Here is a 21,435-nt window from a genome sequence, read left to right on the forward strand (position 1 = left end):
TTGGGGATCTGAGGCAGAGCCCACACAGCAGATATCGCTGGGGCTCCAGAGCCCCTTTCCATGAGACCAGGGGAGACTCGGACATGGGGTTCTTGGGCCCTATGCAGAGGCACCAGCTTACTTTGCAGATCTGAGAACACAGCTGTGACAAAGCCACTCAGTTTTCCTGGACCACATGGAGATCACACGACAAAGCAGAAGACAACATACTCTGAAGGACTTTCCTATTGTTCTGTCATTGTTTTCTTTTTGGTGGGAGGAAGGCACGGTAAACATGAAGAGGGGCCCAGAGGAAAGCAAGAAGAACAAACGTTTGGATGCTAAGGGGGAACAGTCTTCAGTAAAAGGGCAAACTTGGTTAAAAAGCCCCCATACGAAGGATGTAACCCCTGGCGAATGTCTTCAGAGAGCACCACGTGGACCTGGCGGGAAGATGAGCCCCTCACCCTGGGAGAGAGGGGTGGTTGACCAAAGCTGGTTGGGGACAGTGACATAGCATACTTCTGTGAATTCACAAACCCTCTGGTCAGCTACAGGGGAATGAAGGGGAGAGAATAACCCCAGACAAGGACTCACTTATCTCAAGGATGGAAGGTTGGAAATAAACTTTGAGGCTAATGGACCACCTTTGAAATATTTCTGCCAGGAGCTTGGAGGGGCCAGAGGAGACCAAGTTACCTGTCAAGTCAGGGCCTCACGGAGTTTCAGGGGAGGCACCGGTACCACTTCGGTGAGGAACCACTGCTGAGGGTGCAGCTGTCAGCAAAGGAAAGTCAGTCTTCCCTCCTCTGGGCAACAAGGGTGGTCATGGTAGGCTGGGGGAGCAACAGCCTGGTCTCTCCCTGCAGATCTGTTTTCAGAGTCCCTGAGCTGCAGCTGCTGAGTTTCCAGACACAAACAAGCCTGTCTTCTGTGAGCCTCGCTGAGCCCACACAGCAAAGAGGAGCCAAGTGGGATATTATTCTGCTCTGCGCACCAGCAGCTCTGCTGCCAGCTGAGTGCCAGGCAGACTCTGTGCCTGGTAATGATGCAGGCTGTAGGGAAGGCACAGCTGGGCATGCGTGGGCAGTTACTGTGGACACACTTGGCCTTGATTATTTGGGGGAGAAAGAGAACGGAAAGAGACAAAGAATTGCAGAAATACACGGTCCATCTCAACAAAGCTGGTGCGCAACAAGGACAAATATGGCACTTCTGGTCATCATCAACATGCCTGCGTGTGCTTGTTTATGCTGAGGCGAGCCTGCCTCCCGCTCACCAAGGACATGGCAGTCAGGGAAAAGTGGTCAGTGGCGTCCACGGCCGCCACGTGGAGTTCGCAGCACGTCAAGACAACCCTCGGAGGCGGGGTTGGAGCTGAATCCTATCTGCCTGCCTATGCCCCACAACTAAATCCTCCCAGGGGCACCTTTCCTCTCACACAGGCTCTGTGCAGCATCCTCTCCGCTGAGCCCACTTTTCATTAGAAGGGGTCTCAGGAGATAGCTAAAGGGAAGGACCAGGGGGTTAAAGGGGATAGAAAAAGGAAGATCCTCATTCAGACTTCTCCCATCTTCATTAGAGTGTCGTCTCTTGATGTCGTCTGTTCCTTTCCATCCTTGTACTAAGCTCCTTGTACACCAGACCACATGGAAGACGAGCTGGGGGCTTGCTCAGAGCCAGGCAGAGATGAGGGGACCTGGAGTAAGGTGGGATTAGGGGGTTCTCGGGCAGGTTTCAGGTGCTGGTGGGGAGGTCGTTCTGTGTAACAGCACTGATGGGGACACTGCAGTTTGTGTAGTCAAAAGAGTTGTGAGTTGGGGCTGAACTCGACGTGAAGAGAAGGAGCTGAGGTCACTGGGATGATGGTCCTTAGAAACAGGTGCGGCATTCCTCAGATGCTAAGAGAATCTTGTTTCTCCGGCTGGTCGGTATGTAAATATGAGGATGAGGACACATGCAGAGTGGAATGGGAAAGGATTTCCCAAGAATAAGCAACCTGGGGGCATCGCCAAACCTTTGTTACCCCAGAGTTGGAAGTTTCCACTAGAGCAGGGCTTCTCAAAGCAGGGTCCCCAAACTAGCAGCCTCCATGTCATCTGGGAACTTGTTAGAAATGCAGATTTGCAGTCCCTGACACTGACTCAGAAACCCTTGGGGTTGGGCCCTGCCATCTGTGTTTCAAGCAGGCCTTTAATGACCCTAATGCCCGCTGAAGTTGGGGAACCTCCAGTCTGGAGTATGCAGATACAGCCTTGCCTCAACTGGCTGGACTCGGCAGATAAGAACACTCAGAGGGAGGTCTCAGAGATGCAGGCAAGGTGCCAGCTTCCACGGGTGTGCTCAAGGTGAGCTGACCTAGTTTCAGCCTCTGTCCTGGGGCCCAGGGTCCCCTGCCCTTCCAGAGAAGTACAGAGCCAGAACAGACCCCTGCATTGGCACAAGAGCACACTTTAGTTCAGAGACACATTTGCATAAATACTTGAAGTGGATCCACCCCTGCAGGTGGGAGCCTGAGAACACGGGGCTCTTCACAGTCCCGGGCTCGCAGCCCTCCAGCCGATGGGTTTAATGCTGAAGATAGTCCCGGTCATCTCTGAAGATGCCTCAGGGTGCAAATATCGGGCTTGCCGTGATGCTCACCATCACCCCAACTCCCCGTCTCTCTGTGACTAATATTTTCCTCACTGAGGTAGATTGTTTATCAAGGGAACCAAGTAGAAAACAGTTTTTTTTTCATTTAACTTTGCTACTCCTTTTCAAACAGGCTGAACGAGTCTTCTGTTTGTGTCCCTTTTACCTTATGCCCTCTACTTGAACCAAGGAGGGTCCACCCCACAGCATCTGTGGTCTGTCTCTTCTCCTCTCCTCCCCTTGTAGATTCATGCCCAGCTGGAGGGCCATGGCAGTGTAAGGCCTGGGTAGGCTGGCAATACCACCTCCAGATGTGGGGTCACCATAGTGCGACCTTGTTTGCACCCCACACCCCGAGTCCATGAGCAGAAGCCACCCCCTCTGGATCACGAGAAGCAGGGCAGGCTTCTGCAGAGCTTGGTATCCTCAGGCTTCAGAGCCTCATCACAGGCGGCAGAGGTCTGGCCGCTGGGGTCACGGCACTGCACCATCCGCCGCTGCCAGCCGGCCCCGCAGCTGTGAGAACATTCAGACCAGTCCCCCAGCACCCACTGCGTGTTGAGCAGGGCCTGAATGACATTGGTGGTTGTCCTCTCTCTGCTGCTCTGTTTGCTGGAGTTCATATCATCAGGGACAAAGAAGGTATATTTGACCTTGAGGGGATCCCCATGGACCTTCAGGAGCTGTAAGGTCAGTGGCTCGGGCAGGGACTGGAAGCTCTGCAGCCGCTCCAGGGAGGTGAAGGCACCGCTGTACCTGAGGACAGTCCCGTTCAGCAGGATGTACTGTTCTGTGGGAAAGATGGCGTTGTTTCCATTGAGCAGGTACTCCCCATCTGTGGTCTTCAAGGCCAGGTAGTTGCCATCGTTCTGAACTCCCGGCGGACTCCGCTGTTTCACATCAATGTTTGTGGAGCCAGCCGGGAAGGTGACAATGTCATTGTAGCCATAACTGTGACAGGAACAGAAAGATACCCTTAGGACCTGTGGCTCCCCAAGTCAGGCACTCAAGAGGTCAGTGTGGAGTGACTGGAGGTGGGCAAACAAAAATTTGCACTATCAAATCAGGAAATAGTTGCATAAAGTTGCCAATAAGTTAGCTGGTGACGCCAGCAAGAATGCTCTGTACATTGGGATTTTTGCTTTGCCCGGCAGCTCTATTGTGAGTGTTTGGAGATGAGAACTGACGATAGCATACAGGGGAAGGGAGCCCAAAGGGAAGTGAAAGCTGGGCTGTTGCTGCTCAAGTCCCCATGCCCATTCCAGGATCTGACCAGATGGATGCCTCACTCCGCTCTCAGAGTCCGTCCATTCCTGGAAGTGTGGCTGTGTGGCTCAAGGGCAGGGAGCAGGGTGGCACACTGTGCCCAGGGGCCTTCTCCCGGGTGTGCCAGCACCAGGAGCTGGGCCGTCGGGGGCGACAGGGTGCTCTGGGGCAAATGTTTTCACTTTATTGTGGGCCTTGGGCTTTCTGTGGGATGGAGAACCCTGAATTCTTATTCTTCTCGTTGTGGGTAGAAAGTATTTGGTCTCATAGGCTAGGAGGGAGGTGAAGAAGCCTGAGGAGGGCAGTCACTCTGTTATTTGCTGTTCTTGTCTCATGCCCACTGGGAAGCTGTGAGAGGACCCTGGCCCCTGATCTAAGGTCTGAGCGAGCACTGTGGGGACTCCCCCTTTGACCGCCTCACGCCGCCTGGTTCTTTTTTCTATATCATTGAGTTTAAATATGAACAGACTCGCGAGTTGTATTTGAAAGAAGATTTTGTTCTTTGATTCTGATGAGATGAGGTAGCATGAAGGAGTTGGGTAGGGGTGCAGTGTGGCCATGGACCCTTGCCCTTCTCTACGAAGTGTGTGCAGGGCAGGAAAAAACCTCTAGGAAAGGAGAAACCTGGGTTCTCCTCAGACGTCGTTACCTACCATGGTGACCTCAGATGATCATGTTATCTCTTCGTGCCTCAGTTTCCTCATCTATAAACAGGGAATGACCATCCTGGCCCTGACAGACTCATTTTAGGAATCAATCAGAAGTGAAAGCACTTAAATATAGAAGGGCTTCCCTTGTGGCTCAGCTGGTAAAGAACCTGCCTGCAATGTAGGAGATCTGCGTTCAGTCCCTGGGTTGGGAAGATCCCCTGGAGAAGAGAAAGGCTACCCACTCCAGTATTCTGGCCTAGAGAATTCCATGGGCTGTATACTCCATGGGGTCGCAAAGACTCGGACTCGACTGAGCAACTTTCACTTCACTTCACATGAACTTACGGATTTAAGGTACGAGAAAGGATCTGGGGCTCTCAGATTCAGGAAGCTCCAAGACTGCCAAGGTCCCCCAAGAACCCCCTTTCTGAAGATCCACCTGCAGAAAGGGCAGGACCCACCGGGTGCAGGTGAAACGTCCTTCCCACAGCAGGCCCGGAGGAGCTGCTTCTGGCAGGGGTCCCAGTTACTCAGCGCACATCTGCTGCCGGCTGACTCAGAGATGATGCAGCCCCATGCACGTGGCCTCCGGTGGCCCCTCTGCCAGTCAGACTGCACCACGTGCTCTCCCACCTCCTCACCCCTCACAACCACTTTGAGACAGAGAGGATACCGAGTTCATGCAGACACTGCAGCTAGCACTCCCGGGTATGCAGGGGCCGCCACTGTCTCTAAAGCCCGGTCCACTCCTGCAGCTAGGGACAGGACTCCTGGGAGACCCACCTGGAGGGACTGAAGGAGCCAGACACCTTCCTGCATGAGTCGCCTTTGCCCCCACACACCCCACACTTGTCCAGCTTCTTAGGTGAGTCCAACACGTGATCACAGCCAGCCTTGACACACTGGCCACGGACACAGATGGCCAGAGTATCGGGTCCGCACAGGGTGCCATCGATCACCTGCAGAAAGGAAGCGGGGTCTGAAGGGACCTGAGCATAGGTGCAGCCCGCACGTGGTCCGGGCCAGGAGGCCTTCCTCCCCACCCGTGCATCTGAGTTCCAGAAGGTTCCTCACCTTGTCCTCAAATATTCTGAACTCGCTCCGCCCCCTGGCTAGGCAGAACAGTTTGCAGCGGTCCCGGGGGGACACCCCCGCATACTTGGGGACCCACTGCAGTAGGTTTCCCTCCACGTCTGTGTAATTGTAGGCATTGAACTTCTCACACTGCTGCTCCCTGAAGCTTTTCCCTAAAACGAGGATGAGAGGTCACGGAGTCACCATGCTGAACTGAAGCAGGGAGGACCCCGAGGGGGAGATGCCCGGATTCTGGGCATCCTTCTTCCTCCTGGACTTGACCTGGTCCCAGGACGCGGGTCACCTCAGCCCGCCCTTCCTCAGCACTGACCTCGGCGCTGACTCATGAGGCAGGAAAGGAGAAGCCTGCCCCGCGGGGGTTTTCTGGGAAAGACAGTGTTTTTATTGGGGAGAGTCTTAATTCTGCTTTACTGATTAGCTTTCTCTCGTGGCTCAGTTGGTATAAAGAATCCGCCTTCAGTGCAGGAAGACCTAGACTCGATTCCTGGATTGAGAAGACCCCTTGGAGAAGGAAATGGCAATCCACTCCAGTGTTCTTGCCTGGAAAATCCCATGGACAGAGGAGCCTGGCGGGCTGCAGTCCATGGGGTTGCAACAGTCAGACATAACTTAGCGACTAAACCACCACCAACACCAAACCTAGGTGAGGATGGGGATAGCTCAGTAGGCCTGGGAAGCAGAGAATGACACATGGAGGTATATTTTGGACCCTCTGCTAATCATGACTCTTGACACTGGACGTTTGGACAAAGGCCCCCTCTGTCCCTAATTCTGACCTGGCCTCTGCTCTCCACTTGCTGTAATTCTGGGTATCTTTGGGGGAGTCCACTTGAAGACACTGTGATTACCTCCAGCTCAGTGAGGCCCAACTCCGTGTGGTTCCTCCATCACCTGGTTGACTCTTCATTGTTGTTGCTAAGTCACTTCAGTCGTGTCCGACTCTGTGTGACCCCATAGACGGCAGCCCACCAGGCTCCCCCATCCCTGGGATTCTCCAGGCAAGAACACTGGAGTGGGCTGCCATTTCCTTCTCCAATGCATGAAAGTGAAAAGTGAACGTGAAGTCGCTCGGTCGTGTGGATTCTTAGCGACCCCATGGACTGTAGCCTTCCAGGCTCCTCCATTAATGGGATTTTCCAGGCAAGAGTACTGGAGTGGGGTGCCATTGCCTTCTCCAGGTTGACTCTTCACAGGGTGATGTTACCACCTTCTAGCCTGAGACTGGAACCCTGGTATCTTCTCGACATTTGAGCACCTACATCTGCTATTTCTGGCATGTCACTAAGTCCTGTCCTCTGTTCAGGATGAGCTGAGGTTTTCCATGCTCCTTCCCATACTCCACAATTCAGTCCACTGCTCACAAGCTAAGGCTGGGGGTTTCCTGTGAGACTTGGTGCCTAGTCTCCCACCCATCCTGCTGCTTCCAAGACAGGAAGACCTGGGTGTTTCCTTCTCGCGGTCCTGAAGTTAGCGCTGCTCTTACTGCTGAGGTTCCCCACCGAGCTGGACACCTTCATGGTCTGTGGAGCTTCAAACCCCAGGTGGCCACGCCCCCTCCTGAGCGAGCGTCGGGACAGCCAAGGCACACGAGAGGCACTAAGCTCCCGCTGATGGAGATGGCTGGTTCCAATGCACCTGAAATCCAGGTCTCAGCTCCTGTCCGTGTCTCCTCTGTGCCTCGTATTCATTCCCCTCTCCTCTCTTCTCTCTCTCATTTCCCCAGGAGCCCTTCACTAGTGTGCCAGGAGGATGCCCACAATTCCAGGCAGATGCTCTAGAGCCTCCTGCCATTACGGCTCCTCCTCGTCTTACAAAACTACAAAGCCTCCAAACTCCCTTGCTATTTGCCCTCCCTGGGCTGGGCCTCTGTGCTTGTAGGAACTTCTCTAACCTCCCTAAAAGTGTGTGCCATCTGCTGCCTGTCACACTCCCTGGAGCTGCGACAAGGAGCTGGACAGGGTGGTGGAGCAAAGATCTGCAGGGACTCCCTCTCATGTCTCTGTAGCCGTCACTGCTCCTAGTTAAGGAGTTAAGGTATGTGCTTTTCATGGAGCTCAGCTCGGTGCTCTGTGATGACCTAGAGGGTTAGGAGGGGAAGGGAGGAGAGGGAGGTCCAAGAGGGAGGGGATATATGTATACTCAGAGCTCATTCACAGCAGAAACTAACACAACATTGTAAAGCAACTATCCTCCAATTAAAGAAGACTACATGGGGGAAAAAAAAAAAAAGGTATGTGCTTTCTTGTGGGCACTGGGGGATGTGCCTGGGAGGCAGAAATGAGGCACTTCCCAGGAAGGTTCCCATAGGCAGATGCCATGGCCCCAAGGGGAGATGAGCAACCTTCTTAGGAGACGTGTGTGCTAGGATCAGATTCAGAAACCTTCCCTCTGCCCTGGGCTGAACGTTGGCTGGAGTGACCCTGGAGGTGGCTCCGACAATTGCTTTGGACAGTGGCTCCATTGTTCTGCACACAGACCAGGGTTTAGACTCCTCCAGGAGTAGTATTACTGTGGACTCTAGCCCTCCGCAGAGCCCTGCCCCGGCTCTAGAGCATAAGCTGGTTGGGAGTGACATCCTCCATGTCCACATCTCCAAAAACCAGGGTGGTTTCTCTCCTTGACTTTTCCAGGCTCTCCCTGCACAGTGAGAGCTGGCCCGGGGCACTGTAGGCTGCCCCGAAGTGTGGTGCCTCAAGAGCCCGTTTCTGTCTGCACCCTGGAAAGCTCTGAGCCCGAGAGACCACCCTCTTCCAGGGATGTGCTGCAGTCGCCGTAGCAGCTGCTCTGGTCATTACCGTCTGGGGGGCACTCCTCGGTGTGGCATGACTGGTACTTGGCTCTCTGACCCAGGCAGTACTTCCCTCCGTTCTGAGGCTCAGGATTGGTGCACTCACGGTATGAAAACTGTACTCCTCCTCCGCAGGTCCGTGAACATGCACCCCAGGGTCCCCACGGGGCCCAGCCTCCATCCACCACAGCCTGCAACACACAAGGCCGCTCTGAGTGGGGTGAGGGGAGAGGGCCTAGGCTCTCGGTGGGACCTCCTTTCCTAGCTGTGCTTGTGCTGGTGGGTGGAGTTCGCTAACTGCCCAATTCGTCTTCCCATTGGCTTGTGTGACTGCAGCTGACCACAGAGTCTGTGCGGGCCTGGCCCTCAGCTGCCCCCCAAGCAGCCAAGGGTCTAGAACTGTTCCTCACCCTTTGTAAGGTGCTCAGTTGCAGAATCAAACACTTTTATGGGAATAAGGCTGAGGAAAATACAGTGGTTTCCCATGGGGGCTGAGACTCCCGCAGTGTTTGGAGACACTGTAGTTGTCACAGCTGGGCAGGGTGTACACTGTTGGCCTCCAACGAGTCGGGGACAGGGAGCTGCTCAGCCTATACAGCCAGAGTGCACACAGCCCAGACACCACCAGTGCTGAGGCTGAGCAGCTCTGACCTAAAGGAAGGATCTCTGGGAGGTGAGGCTGCTAGTCTACTAGCCTCTAGGTCCAGGAGTGAGTAGGACATCCTGGGAACAGTCACATCCAACTTTACAACTGACTCTGAGGTCAAGCAGTTGTGATGGGTGGGTACACAGAGTTTTCAAAATGAAAATAATTTTTTAAAGGTTACAGAAGTCATACGTGATCCTATAAAAAATGAAAAATAGGAAAAATGTGAGAGAAAGTAACACTTAAAGATATACCACTACTTAGATGAAGCCATTGACATGATTTTCATCAATATCCCTTTATACCTGTGCTCTGACTATCGTCATGAAGGTCCCGTGTTTTTATTTTACAGAGACATGATTCTGTCAATATATGCAATATTTCTTTTTTTTTTTTTATGCAATATTTCTGATCTGTCTTTTCCCCTTAAAAATACATTAGAAGCACTAGCCTGGGTTCACTTTCTGGCCACTTTTTCCTGTGTGGAGCTTGGCTGCACTGCTGGGGAAGGTGGGAGTGGACCCCCTTCCCATCTCTCCCCTCAGGACTGTGTGAAGCCCACACTACAGGACAGGGTTGGGAAAAGCCACGTGTTGGGCAGGGGCTGGGAGGGGACTTAGAAAGAATCCATGACGCCTATCCCGGCCCAAGCTTAGAAGGAATGTGTGGATTACGTGGCCACACAGGCCCCTGGGCCTCCGTGCACGGGATGTGCCCTGAGGACAGCCTTCCAGAAGGTGAGAGCGCAGGCCACCCTAGTGATTCAGAGCTGGCCAGACCCAGGCTGAGACCCATCGGACATTGTTTCAGAGATGGCTCAGTGACTCCAGTTAGAGAAAGGTGACGAGCCTCACAGTTTGGAAGTACAAAGAGCAGGGCAAAGGAGCCAGTCGTTTAAAACCCCTTCTCAACATTGCCTTGCCTTCCCTGCAGGTTCACTCTGCCAAGTTTTCTCTGCTGGCTCAGAGGTGGTTCCCCTTCCTTCTTCCCTCCTTCTGGAACAAGTGGTCCCCACACTACCTCCCACTGTCCTGACCCCTAGCTAAGAATTCAGCTCAGACACGGGTAGGGCATGAATACTTTCCCCTCCTTCTTGATGGGGTGTCCCTCCTCTGCTGTCACTCACTCCGTTTATAATAGAATTCATAATGGCTTCTGTTTATTGAGTGTCCATGACAGTCTCGCGCAGGAGTGTCCACGCCTAGCACCAGTCCTCCAAGTCAAGTCCACAGCTGTTCCAAAGGCAAGCTCTCCAAACGCCCAAGCCCTGATAGCACCATCCATTTGCTCTGAGGACACCCTCGAAGGGCTCCTCTTGTGTCTGAATAAATACGCTTTATTTTGTGTGTCAAAGGATGTGTGGCTCTACTCATAGTTGCATCTGGCCCCAAGCCTCCTGCTTCCTAGCTCTCAAGTGCGGCTTCCTCCATGGAAACAGCCCTCCCCCGTCCCTCTCCCTGACACCCCAGTGGCCATCCCTCACCTCGGGCTTCTCCACTTCCTCCTCGGGCAGGCAGCTGCCCTCCCAGCAGAGGTGCCCGGGCCCGCAGGGTGTCCCATCGGCCCAGGGCAGGCTGGCATTCCTCGTGTGGCAAAGGGGGTCGGGGCCATCAATGCGGCACCAGAGCTGTGCACAGGTGCTCTGGTCAGAGGAGTTGGGGCAGTGGCGGAAGCCCAGCCCAAAGATCTGCTTGCACTGTTGGTCCAGGTCGTAGAGGGGCCTGCGGCCGGGGAGGTCTGTGGGCAGGGCCATGGCCCAGGAAGGGGCATCCAGAAGGCAGTCCCCTGAGGAATGAAGGAAGCAGAGAAACAGGAATAAGGGCCAGGGGTTCCCTCCTGTCACATGGCACTCAAGGACTCCTTGACTTCAATCCACAAACTGTCAACACTCCATCATCTAGAGAAATTCCTTCCACGTTTTGATTATCAGTAGCACATTTATTTAAAGGATTGAATTTCTTTGTCATCCAGAATGTCTTATATGTATGCAGTGTTTACCGAGGGAAGGCCAGCTAATTGTAGCACTAATCTAAGTCACAGTATAATTAGGGATGTAAATGGACTGTTAAATCCAGGCCCAGAGAATTAAAGCCAAAGTATTGATGTTTGAACAATCTATTATTTCTGCATCAAGAATCACTTGTGTCTTCATTTCTTTACTCCACAAGCCAGGCTGCCTGCACCAGGCACTTCGCCCCACTCCTTGCTCTCAGAGGGCGTTCCTGCCTATGCTGTTTTCACGCTACCCTGTGATGTACGGCTCCAGCCGGAGGCTCCCTTCTCTGCTCTGTATGACAAACATTCTTCCATTCCTTCAAGGTCTGTGGGAACCCACCTTCTCCAACAGACCTTCTCAGACCACTTCTACCTGCTCTGCAGATAATCTCATTGGCGCTAGAAGCTGGGCTGAGGAACAGCAGGCTAGAGGAGTGGATAGAGCACCTCAGCCCTGGAGGGCAGTGAGGACACAGCTGCTGAATGTCTCCCGTCCTGAGACGCAAGCAAAGTAGGTGCCTGCCGCCGGCCAGGGAGAAGCGGGGGACCTACCGTACCCGCGGTCCAGGAACGCGGGTGCCCGCCGCCGGCCAGGGAGAAGCGGGGACCTACCGTACCCGCGGTCCAGGAACTCTCTGAGGAACGAGGCGCTGCAGGGGGACCAGGGCCGTGTTTTGTTCAGCTGGACGTAGAGCGGCGCCATCATGTGGTGCTTGTCCAGGGGCCCGAACAGCCGAGTACAAAGCTTGGAGTCGTCGTGGGGCATGCCGAGGACGTGCCCTGGGAAGGACGAGACCCCTAGTCCACCTGCCGCCTCCATTGCTGTCAGCCATCCATCCATGGGGCACAGTGCTTTGAAAGCCTAAGCAGTGCCAGCTCATCCAGGAACTCCACCTGTTTGTTTCTCAGGGACAGTTCTCAGCCCACTCTCCCAGGGGAACCGGGAGCACTGGGATCCCTCTCTTTTCTGCTGGGGCCTTTCCTGATTCACATTCCCCTTAATCGTTTGCTCACTTTCTCTCACTGTCATTGCAGTTGACCTTCTGAATCCTGACTGCTTAGCCAGGACACCCCCTCACGGCTCTATCTGAGCACTGGTGTTTCCCCATGCTGCCTGAGGATGGCCCTTCACTCAGGGTGGTGATGGAGAGCATGAGGGCACAGTTACTCTGTGACAACCAGGAAGCACGGCACAGCCCTGGGGGGCTGCACCGCTGGACTCTGGAAGGCAGGTCCCCCCAACCCAGCACCTGGCCTCTGGGAGTGGGGGATCTTACCGAGTTCGTGGGCCAGAGTGTATGCTGCCTGAAGGCCCTGGTCCTGGATCACGGCGCAGCTCTTGCTGGGTTCACAGATGGTGCCAACGTTGGCCACACCCAGGGTGTCGCACCTGCCCTCCTGCCCGCAAAGGTTCTGCTCAGGAGAAAGCGAGATGTGAGGACAGAAAGAGGACAGGAACTGCATGTTCCTGCACCTCCTGAGATGAGGGAGATGTTTTCAGCCAAATCTTTATTTCTTCACAAAGGACATTTGTCATCTACATCAGCAAGACATCAGGCTGTGGGCCTGGGAAGTCTGTCCTGGGAGGCAGGATAGCCTGGGAGGCTATAGACACCCCTGCATAGGGAGACGGGTGGGCCCTGACCCCTGGACCTCGGGCTCCCCAGCTGTGAAGTGGGGCTAAACACGCAGCTTTGGCCTCGGGGTTGTCTTGACGCCTGGGGGGCAGGGAGCAGGGCCTCTACCCATGAGGAGTCTGGCTAGACTTTAGGAAACCACCTGCTTAAACCTCACCATGAAGGTGGGCAGGCCTCCTGATTTGGAGACATTATGGGAGGAGCCTGGTTACCTGCCCCCAGGGTTTAACCCGGGTTGCAGCCGCACCTCTGCACTTTGTTCCAACTCCACATGTCTCTCAGGGCAGTTTGAGTCCTTTTCGTCTTGTCATGACCTCAGCAGACAGCTGGTCACAAACTTCTGGACAAGAGCCCTTACGCATTCCTCTGCTTCCCTTGAAATACCTCATACTTGTCCTCATGACCTCCTCCTCCCGCCCCACCCCCTCGTCCACATTCACGGCTCTCTGTCCAGCTAGGGCCAGCAGGGAGCCAGTCCCCACATTTGGGCTGGCTCCACATTTGAGCCACACCCCCTCCTTGACCCACCCGGTGCCACCCCTTGCCCTGCAGTGTCTGGAGGCCCTCAACCTCTCTGGTGAGCAGGATGGCCGTGTCGAAGTGCTCGGGGTGCCGGTCTCTGGGCTGGTTGATGTCCCGCTGCCAGGCGCAGAAGTCGCGCAGTATCAGCCCGCTGTTGTCTGACACCTCAGGGCCCAGCTTCTCGTCCCCCAGGATCACCAACTTCATCATCACCAGGTTGACGGAGTTGCCGATGCTGGGGTGCTTGTAGATGCGGGCGGCCATGGACATCAGCATCAGGATGTGGTTCTGAGGCGAGCAGGGGTGAAGAGGGAGGGGTCAACCTCCCAGCAGTGCCCACCCCTGCTGTCACCTGAGCTGTGCACTCCTCACTGCAGGGCATTGGTGTATAGCCTCTTTGGGTGGGCTCCTAACCCCCCTCCCCGCCACCCCAAGCACTGGCATCATTTCCCTTCCTTGTACGTATTAGAAATCCATGGCTGAGTAAGTGGCCTGAGGTCCAGAGCTAGTGTGTCAGCCAGCCCATGAACCCTGCAGGCCTGGCTCCAAAGCTTGTGTGTTTAACGTCCTGCCCAGCCACACATGGCCATGGACATCTAAATCCATTAAAATTCAATCCAATTAAAATCACCGTCCCTCTGCCACACCAGGCACATTTCAAGAGCACCAATAGCCACATAAGACTCATGGCTGCTGCAGAACATTTTCATCGTCACAGAAAGTTCTTCTACTGGACTGCACGATTTATCTACCTTAACCTGGACACCCACCGTCTCCCTGCCAGCCACCCCTCCCCTCATGCTCTCAGCCCAGAAGCACTTGTCTGAGCACTCAAGGTTAGAGTCCATGGAGAATTGTCCTCAGTCTGCTGTGGTAACCCCTACTCTTCAGGAAGGAAACTTTGCTGTAATGGTCACTCCTAACAGGAGCTCCTCTGCACCAGTCGCAGACTGGATATGCGTCACCTCAGGAAATGCTCACAGTGATCTGGGCAGTCATCCTCATTTCTCCAACAAGGAAGTGGAGGTTCTCACAAGTCAAACACCTTGTCTACAGCCACCCAGCTCTTAAAGCTGGGGTGTAGCACAGGCATGTCTGCCTCTGAGGTCTATACTCTTCTCATTAAACTTCCCAGGACCTGGCCTCCTGGCTGCTGCCTGGACAGCCCAGGGGGTTTAATCCTCCTCAGCTTGGGTCAGGAGAGAAGGGATGGGCTGGTGAGACCCAGGCTCTCAGGCTCACGCTGCTTCTGGTCCCATCAAGGTCAGAGGAAGAGTGGACATCGGTGCTTGGCCTCTGCCCAACCCTGGGCCGCCAACAGCTCCCAGGGCCTCCGAGGAGGCCAGATCAGGTCACTCTCCTGCCTCTGGGACCTCCAGAAGAGCATCGTCTAGGATGATTCTACAGAACAGGAAACCAAGGTCCTCTGCCAGGAGTGTGGCCAGTCCTGCTCCCTGCCCCTCAGGGCTCCACCCCGCTGTAGTCTCTTTTTCTGCCCTCCTGTGATATGGAAGGTGGGACCGGAAGGAAGGAACCGAAGGTGAAAGGCTACAGAGGGACATTCCGGGGCTGAGGTCACGTGTGGGAGTTCCAGATGAATCCCATTACTTGTGAATGGGATCTGTCTGTTCATCTCGCCGGCAACCGGCCAGATATGTGGTAAGACTATAAACAAGGGTCGGCAGGTCACTTAGTGTGTCAGACACTCCAGCTACGTTTAGGCTGATGTAAACATCGTATCAACAAAGCTGAAACTTGGCACCCGCTCCTGGAGTCAGATTTCTGAGGGAAACAAGTAACCACCTCATTAGGCAGCTGGGGGTGAGGGCTGAGGAGTGGCAGCCTGTCTGGCTCTTCCCTCTAGTTATCCGCTGCTTCCAGGGTGCCCCCCGCCACCCCTGACGAGGACCAGTGGCCAACTCCTGGAACAACCTGCAACAACCTGCAGCCCTCCTCACAAGAGAACTCCCTTCAAGTTCCAACATCACAATCTCAAAACTAGGGAGATGATGTTTGATGAAGAAGGCATGTAGGCGAGAACGCCAGCTGCCCCACAACCAGTCCCTAAAGGTTTGGAATAAGGAACCAGTGATCTAAGGTTTAAGAAGGCTCTGTTTCACAAGCTGTTCCATCATACTAGCAGAGACTGTCAATGGGTTGATCCCCAGTGTGAGCCGAAGGTACACGAGTGCACGGGATGTGCGACCTGACACCGAGGCTCATGGATTCTTCTCCCTGGGGTTCAGGGAGCTCATAGCTTCCTCTCCAAACATCATGCAAATGGCAGGCTGAGCCGGCTTGAGAATTTTCCTTTTAGGCAGTGGGTTTAATGGGAGGACATTGAAGTTTCCCTTGGATGCTCTCTTCTAAGATAATTCCCATCAAAAGAGGGCTGCCAGGCCTGTATGGTCCAAAGTGTCTGTTAAAGTCCGCAGTCCTGGCCTGGCCCACCTACCCTTTCTCTCAATCACTGAGCTTTTGGGGATGAGAAATTCCTCTGAGGACTGGTGGCTCAGATGTCTGTGCATCTAACTGACCCTGGGGGCAGGGAGCCAGGCCTGGGCAGGTGGGCAGCTGTGAGACCGTGAACCCCACTTCTGGGCCTATCTCCTGGTCCAGAAGGGCAGGTCTGACTTCCAGGCCCAAAAGCGCCATCCAAGGCAACTCTGGTATTAGCTGTGCTTTGCCGAGCATCTGCTATGTGTCAGGCCCTGGGTCAGATGCCTTTTGTATTTTACTATCTCCTCCAGACACTGCCAGATCCTTGGTAGAACAGTGCCTGTCAGGCTGGTGAAGAAATTGAGGTTCAGAAAAAGGGGTAACTTACTCAAGTCACGCATTTCTATTTTCTGTCAAAGTCTATGCTCTTCTTCATGGCACTGACTGCCGCCCACCTTTGCTGTTGCAAGGACAACTGCAGCACAGTGAGATCAAAGTACGCGAGCAAGACCGCGTGCCCTTGACATTGTCTCTGTCCCACCTGCCTTCCCAGTGGGACAGGAGGATGGGTACATGGTGACTCAAGGACCGTTGAAGACTATGGCCTTTTTAAACTGGGAAGTGCTTTACACGGTCGATCACTCTGATGGCAACAGACCGAAGACTTGGTCTTTTCCAGTGGGGGTTCATACTTCACGGCAATATAACGTGCCCGCGGAGACTCAGACACGTGTCTGTTCTGTTATTATCCACAACAGGACACTTCTGAGAGTAAAGATGAAGTGTTAATAATTACGCCAAGATAATCCTAGCCAGGGGTTGTGCTGGGCAAGCCAGGATACTTGGCCACTCTGGTGATAGGGCTGGTGGGAGACATTTTCCTGAAGGGCAGTGGAACGGGGGTGAAGTGACTTAGCCCTCCCTGAAGCCACTGGCTAGTAGCTTGACTCTGGGACGCCTCTGGTCTTCTCTGGGGACCTCCCTGCTCAGCAGCGACTTGAGAAGCTCAGCAGCTGATGGTCTGGCTAGACCATTTTCCAGACTGAGCGTGGGGCGCCGCTCCCTACTCTCGCCCCTTCCTGGTGCAGTTTCATCCAGGAACAGTCAGCAGCAGCTGGGTGCAGACAGAGTTAAAGGTCTCTTCTGAGGTGGTCCCCCCTTTCAGAAAGCCCCCTTTGTCTGAGCTCCTCAAGTGTACAGAGTCTGGAAAACTTCCTCGTCACTCCGCAGTGAAGCCAGACTTGCGCACGGTTAATTCTTTCTCTGGCCTTGAAGGCAGTTTCTTCTCAGAACTGGGCCTCCCATTGTGGCTGGACCTGCTTGGGTGGCTGGGCTCAGTGACCCATTCCCACAGCATGGAGGATGTCAGGGGAGGCAGAGCCAGAGTCACAGACCCTCCTGGTGCTGAGCAGGCGGCACGGCCCAGCACCCCAGCATGGCTGTCGGGTGAGGAGACCTGGGGGAAGTCACAGATCGTCTGTAACCTTCACTCTCTTCCTCTGCCCCCTCACAGGTGTTTGCACTGCGTGGTCCCTGTAAACCACTCTGCAGATTGAATGTCCTCAGCGTGTGACTTCCCCACGAGGTGCTGAACTTTCCAGAAGGCTCACTAGGAAGCAGCCTCAGCGATGCTTAGACTAGACTCCATTGCCAAGTCCAGGTGCGTCTCTTCATGGGGGAAGGGGAAGCATCTCTTTATCCTCATTACACACCCTGGTGGCTGGGACACCCCAAAGCACCTCCATCTGTGTGAATGAGGTCTCCAGGGGACTCCTTGAAGAGTTACTTGCAGAGAACTAGGTTATATTTGAGGAGGTGTGTCTGGGCAGGCCAGGGAATCTGGCCTTGACATTCACTTGTGCCTTGGCTGAGCTCATGGGACAGTCCAAGGGATTGAGCTGAGAAATTCAGGTCTGTCCTGTGGCATCTCCACAGCGGGTGAACAGTCAGAGCAGAGGGGCCAGGGGTCAGTCATAGAAACAGCTGTGCCTCAGCCTCAGCCCCACCTGGGGCAGTGACAGCAGAATGCAGGCAGTGACGGGATGAGACCAAGGGAGAGGGGTCAGGGCTGGCCCCAAAGGCAGAGGGAACCCTACCCACCCAGGGAAGGACCTAAGCTTTCAAGGTGCCTGACAGCTCTTCTGGGGTGTTCTCCTGACCCAGGGAGGTGGTGGGCTGCTGCAGCGATCCTGTCTGAATGTCCAGAAACATGTGTGTGTGTAGGGGACCATGTGGGACATGCGCATGTTGGGTCATCCAGCCAAGAGTCCTATGAGGGTACAAGTGCCCCTGGGTGCAAAGAGGAAGCCAGCTGTCTGGTGCAGTAGACCTGGGGCAGAACCCAGCCCTACCCTTGCCTCAGCGGCCTGGGAACCCTGGTGCCTGGCAGCCCGCATGTCTGCTCTCAGGTGGCTCTGACAGCTGGAGCTGCGAAGTACATGCTGGAGGAAAATTCACAGCATCTTAAGTGTTTGGGTGTTGAGCTGAGCCGAGAGGGTAGGGAAACATTAGGGAGGACATTTTGACTCTGAAGACCGAAAAGCAATGACTTTTCCCGCTGCTTCTCCCTGTTCTTGTGGGCTTTCCTACTCCCGGTTGTCAGGCAGCTGTCAGAAAGGAATCGTGTGTGGGAGGGCTCAGCACCGCACCCTGGGTTTGAGGTGGATGGACTTTGCCAGGGGTCCCCTGGTAGCCAGGTGTGGCTGTCCTCAACCTGAGATGGGAGAAGCCCCACCTGCTGCCTTCTGGAGGACATGCTGGGGCAGGAGTCAGAGGAGGCGGCTGGCACCTTCCCCTGCTCTCCTGGAAGGCCAGGAAGCAGATACTTGGTCAGTGCAGACCCACAGTCCTTGGGCAGAACTGGACTGCGGGGTCAAAGCTGCCATCCCAAGCTCTGGGAGGAGTGAATACAGACTGTCAACACGGAGTCTGATGGGTTTGAACCACCCTGGCAGCATCCAGGGGGGCAGCCACGTGGACCTTTCACCTCCAGTTCTTCCCATCTTTGCACCTAGAATGCATTTCCCAGTGACTGGCAGACTGAGAAAGCTGGGGCAAGTAATAGAAGGGCCCGCCGTGCCTCATGTAGACTGTTGTGCACAGGTGGTGCCAAAGCCCCCAAGGCAGGCATCAGCTGGGCACAGGCTGAGGCTAGAATAGGATGATAGCCAAGACTGCCATCACCAAAATGGCAGCAACTGAGCTGCAGCTGCGGCCAGGGTGCCCATTTCAGGAATCGGTGCCCTCTGGGTAGGTCAGTCCTCCATGGGGCACATCTCTGGTTCTGCGCTCCCCAGGATAAGAGAAAGTGCGGCCTCACCTGGAGCATTCTGCTTCATCTGGTCCTTGGAGGAGGTGCTGGGGTGTAGGGTGACACACACACCTCCTGCTGAGTCCGCAGCATCAGTAAATCTATTTGGAATCGGCCTGGCTGCAGGAACTGTCCCCTGGACTCAGTTCCCTGCCCCAGCTCAATAGAGAGCTGTGTCTAGGCAGAGGGCAGCTCAGGTGGGCCAAGAATAGTTGTGGCTCCACCAGGGACACTCACCACAGGAGGTCAGATCCCCATTGTCTTCTCCTTCCCTCTCCCCTGAAGCTTCAGGTTCCTGGGCTGAATCCCCAGGCAGAAATTCTGTTCCCCTCCCTTCTCGTGCTGACGCCGGTGCTGCCAAGTTCTGCCAGGGCTGAGCGCCAGGTTGGCAAGGTATCCGTGCCCCTGATCAGAACCAGCTGGGCGCACAGAAGTTGGGCAGCCCCTTTCCAGCCTCAACTCCCTGCAAACAATGTCTTTTACTTAAGGCAGCCTCAGTTCTGCAGGCAAAGGACACCTTTGCATCCCAGCGGCCTTTCCTTGGGAGCCCCTCAGGTCTGGAGACAGTAGGGGGCTGAGAAATGGGGCTTGGGGTAGATGCTCTTCCCAAATGCTCACTTATCGTCTCTGTTGTGCGAGGCAGGTGTCTGGGGTGGGGGTGCTTTAAAACTCACTTTCAGCTCAGCATGTGTGGGATGGGGGTGGACATGGAGGAGGGAGCCCAGAGCCTCCCCTCCAATTAGAAGGGAGGTAGTGGCAGGAGCAGGTGGTCTCCTGGGTGTCAAAGGTCATGAAAAGAGTTACTTCCCTTTCTCAGAAAGGAGAGGACCTTGTTTGGGGTGAGGAGCTGGAAGGATTTTTCTCAGAGGGACAAGAAAGGGGACAATTTGGAGACTCTGGGAGGTGATCAGGGTGTCCCCGCACAGCAAGTCTTACCTCTAGGTCCTCTCCGTAGAAAGCAACCATGGATGCATCGGCCACCAGCAGCATTTCCACAAAGCGGTCCTCCGAAACAAACCGTTTGGTCCTGCTCTTGGCCCCCAGGGTTGGTGGTGGCTCGCTGGAACTTTCTGCCTCCTCTTCTTGGCCCTCCTCGTCCTCCTCCTGTTTCTCCTTTTCCTCCTCCTCCGCTGTGTCGGCTCTTCTCTCCTGCCTCTCACCCTCTCCCTTCTGCGCCTCCCTCTCAGACGCTCTGGACAGGGGCTGGGCTGCAGTGGCAGGGTGCACGTGCCCCCAGCGCTGCAGGAGGTGTGGCTGATGCAGGGAGCGCCCAGCGCCTTGGGGCTTGATGGTGAACTCCTGGCCTTCCAGCAGAAAAGTGCCGCTCAGCCCGCGGCAGAGGCTGACGGCCGCCAGCGACTCGGGGTCCCGGTTCACCGTGCCCGAGAAGATGCAGCCGCGCAGCTCCCTCTCGCGCCCGGCAGCCCCGCCGGAGCCCCCGAGGCGTGCGATCTTGAATTCGGGCGCCAGGAAGCTGTCGTCGGGCTCCAGGCGCAGCTCCAAGTCGCGGCCGAAGGCGGACAGGTGGAGCGCGACCTCCCCGGCGATGCTCTGCAACCGCTTGGGCACCACGAGCGCGGAGGCCGGCCTCCTGCCTCCGGGCCGGGCCGGGGCGCCGCGGGCGAGCGGCGGCAGCGTCAGCAGCAGCAGCAGCAGCAGAAGCGGCGGCCACCGGGGGGCGGCGCGGGGCATGGGGGCTGCGGCGGCGGCGCGGGAGGCGCAGGAAGGGGGCCCGGCGCGGGCAGGTGCGGGTGGCCCGGCCGCTGTCCTCGCGGGTAGGCGCTCGGCGGCTGGTCGGGCGTGTGTCCGGTGGGCAGACGTCTAGCGGCGGCGGTCCCCAGGCAGCCTCTCCGGCTCGCGCCCGCCGGGCCAGTGGAGCTGCAGCAGCTGGCGCCCTGGCCGCGTGCGCGCCCTTCACGCCCGCCTCCTCCACACCCCGGGAAGCACCGAGTGGGCTGCCGAGTTCTTCGTATTTATACTTCCTTCCCGGCTTTGACATAAGAGGTTTATTTTTGATCTCTCACTATTCCCGTTTCCCCTCCCCTGGGATCAGAGAGAGAAACTGAAAAGAGAGAGCAAGAGAGGAGAGAAAAAAATTCTGGATGAAATGTAAAACCAATCAGGAGTCAGCGAGACTGACTCCCCCGCCCCTCCTGTAAGAGTCAACGCCAACTCTTTCCCCCTCGTTTTCCGTGGTGCCACGTTAATTCCTCCAACGCTGGACGTGCCCTTCAGTCAATGATCTTGGGGAGGCCCCAGTCGCTTCCTCTTTTCCGGTCAAGTGCCCAGGACACACCCCCAGGAGACCCTTGCACAGGTCCCCGCAACAGTGTCACTTGGGGATCCGACTGTGCAAAAACGAAGTCTCCAGAGAAGGTTCCAGAGCTTTTCATTGTAAACCCAAGGAGAGGGGTGAGAAAGATCATACTAAACTCAAGCTCCCTACTAAAAATCACGTTTTTCACCCCAAACGG

The 21,435-nt window shown here is 55.4% G+C and overlaps 1 protein-coding gene across 1 annotated transcript; it reads right to left on the minus strand.

The window, feature by feature from the left end:
- Positions 1–217: 217 nt before the first annotated feature.
- Positions 218–20,657, minus strand: ADAMTS8 (ADAM metallopeptidase with thrombospondin type 1 motif 8). Its single transcript, XM_061406486.1, has 9 exons — positions 19,898–20,657; positions 13,261–13,500; positions 12,331–12,466; positions 11,666–11,833; positions 10,542–10,843; positions 8,420–8,603; positions 5,604–5,776; positions 5,313–5,488; positions 218–3,564 (listed from the first exon to the last, which is right to left on the minus strand). Exons 1-9 carry the CDS (start codon positions 20,651–20,653, stop codon positions 3,000–3,002), a joined length of 2,700 nt encoding a protein of 899 aa, XP_061262470.1. The 5' UTR covers positions 20,654–20,657; the 3' UTR covers positions 218–2,999.
- Between the last annotated feature and the right edge of the window lie 778 nt (positions 20,658–21,435).

This window comes from Bos javanicus, chromosome 29, assembly GCF_032452875.1.
Source record: "Bos javanicus breed banteng chromosome 29, ARS-OSU_banteng_1.0, whole genome shotgun sequence".
NCBI classification, from domain to species: Eukaryota; Metazoa; Chordata; class Mammalia; order Artiodactyla; family Bovidae; genus Bos; species Bos javanicus.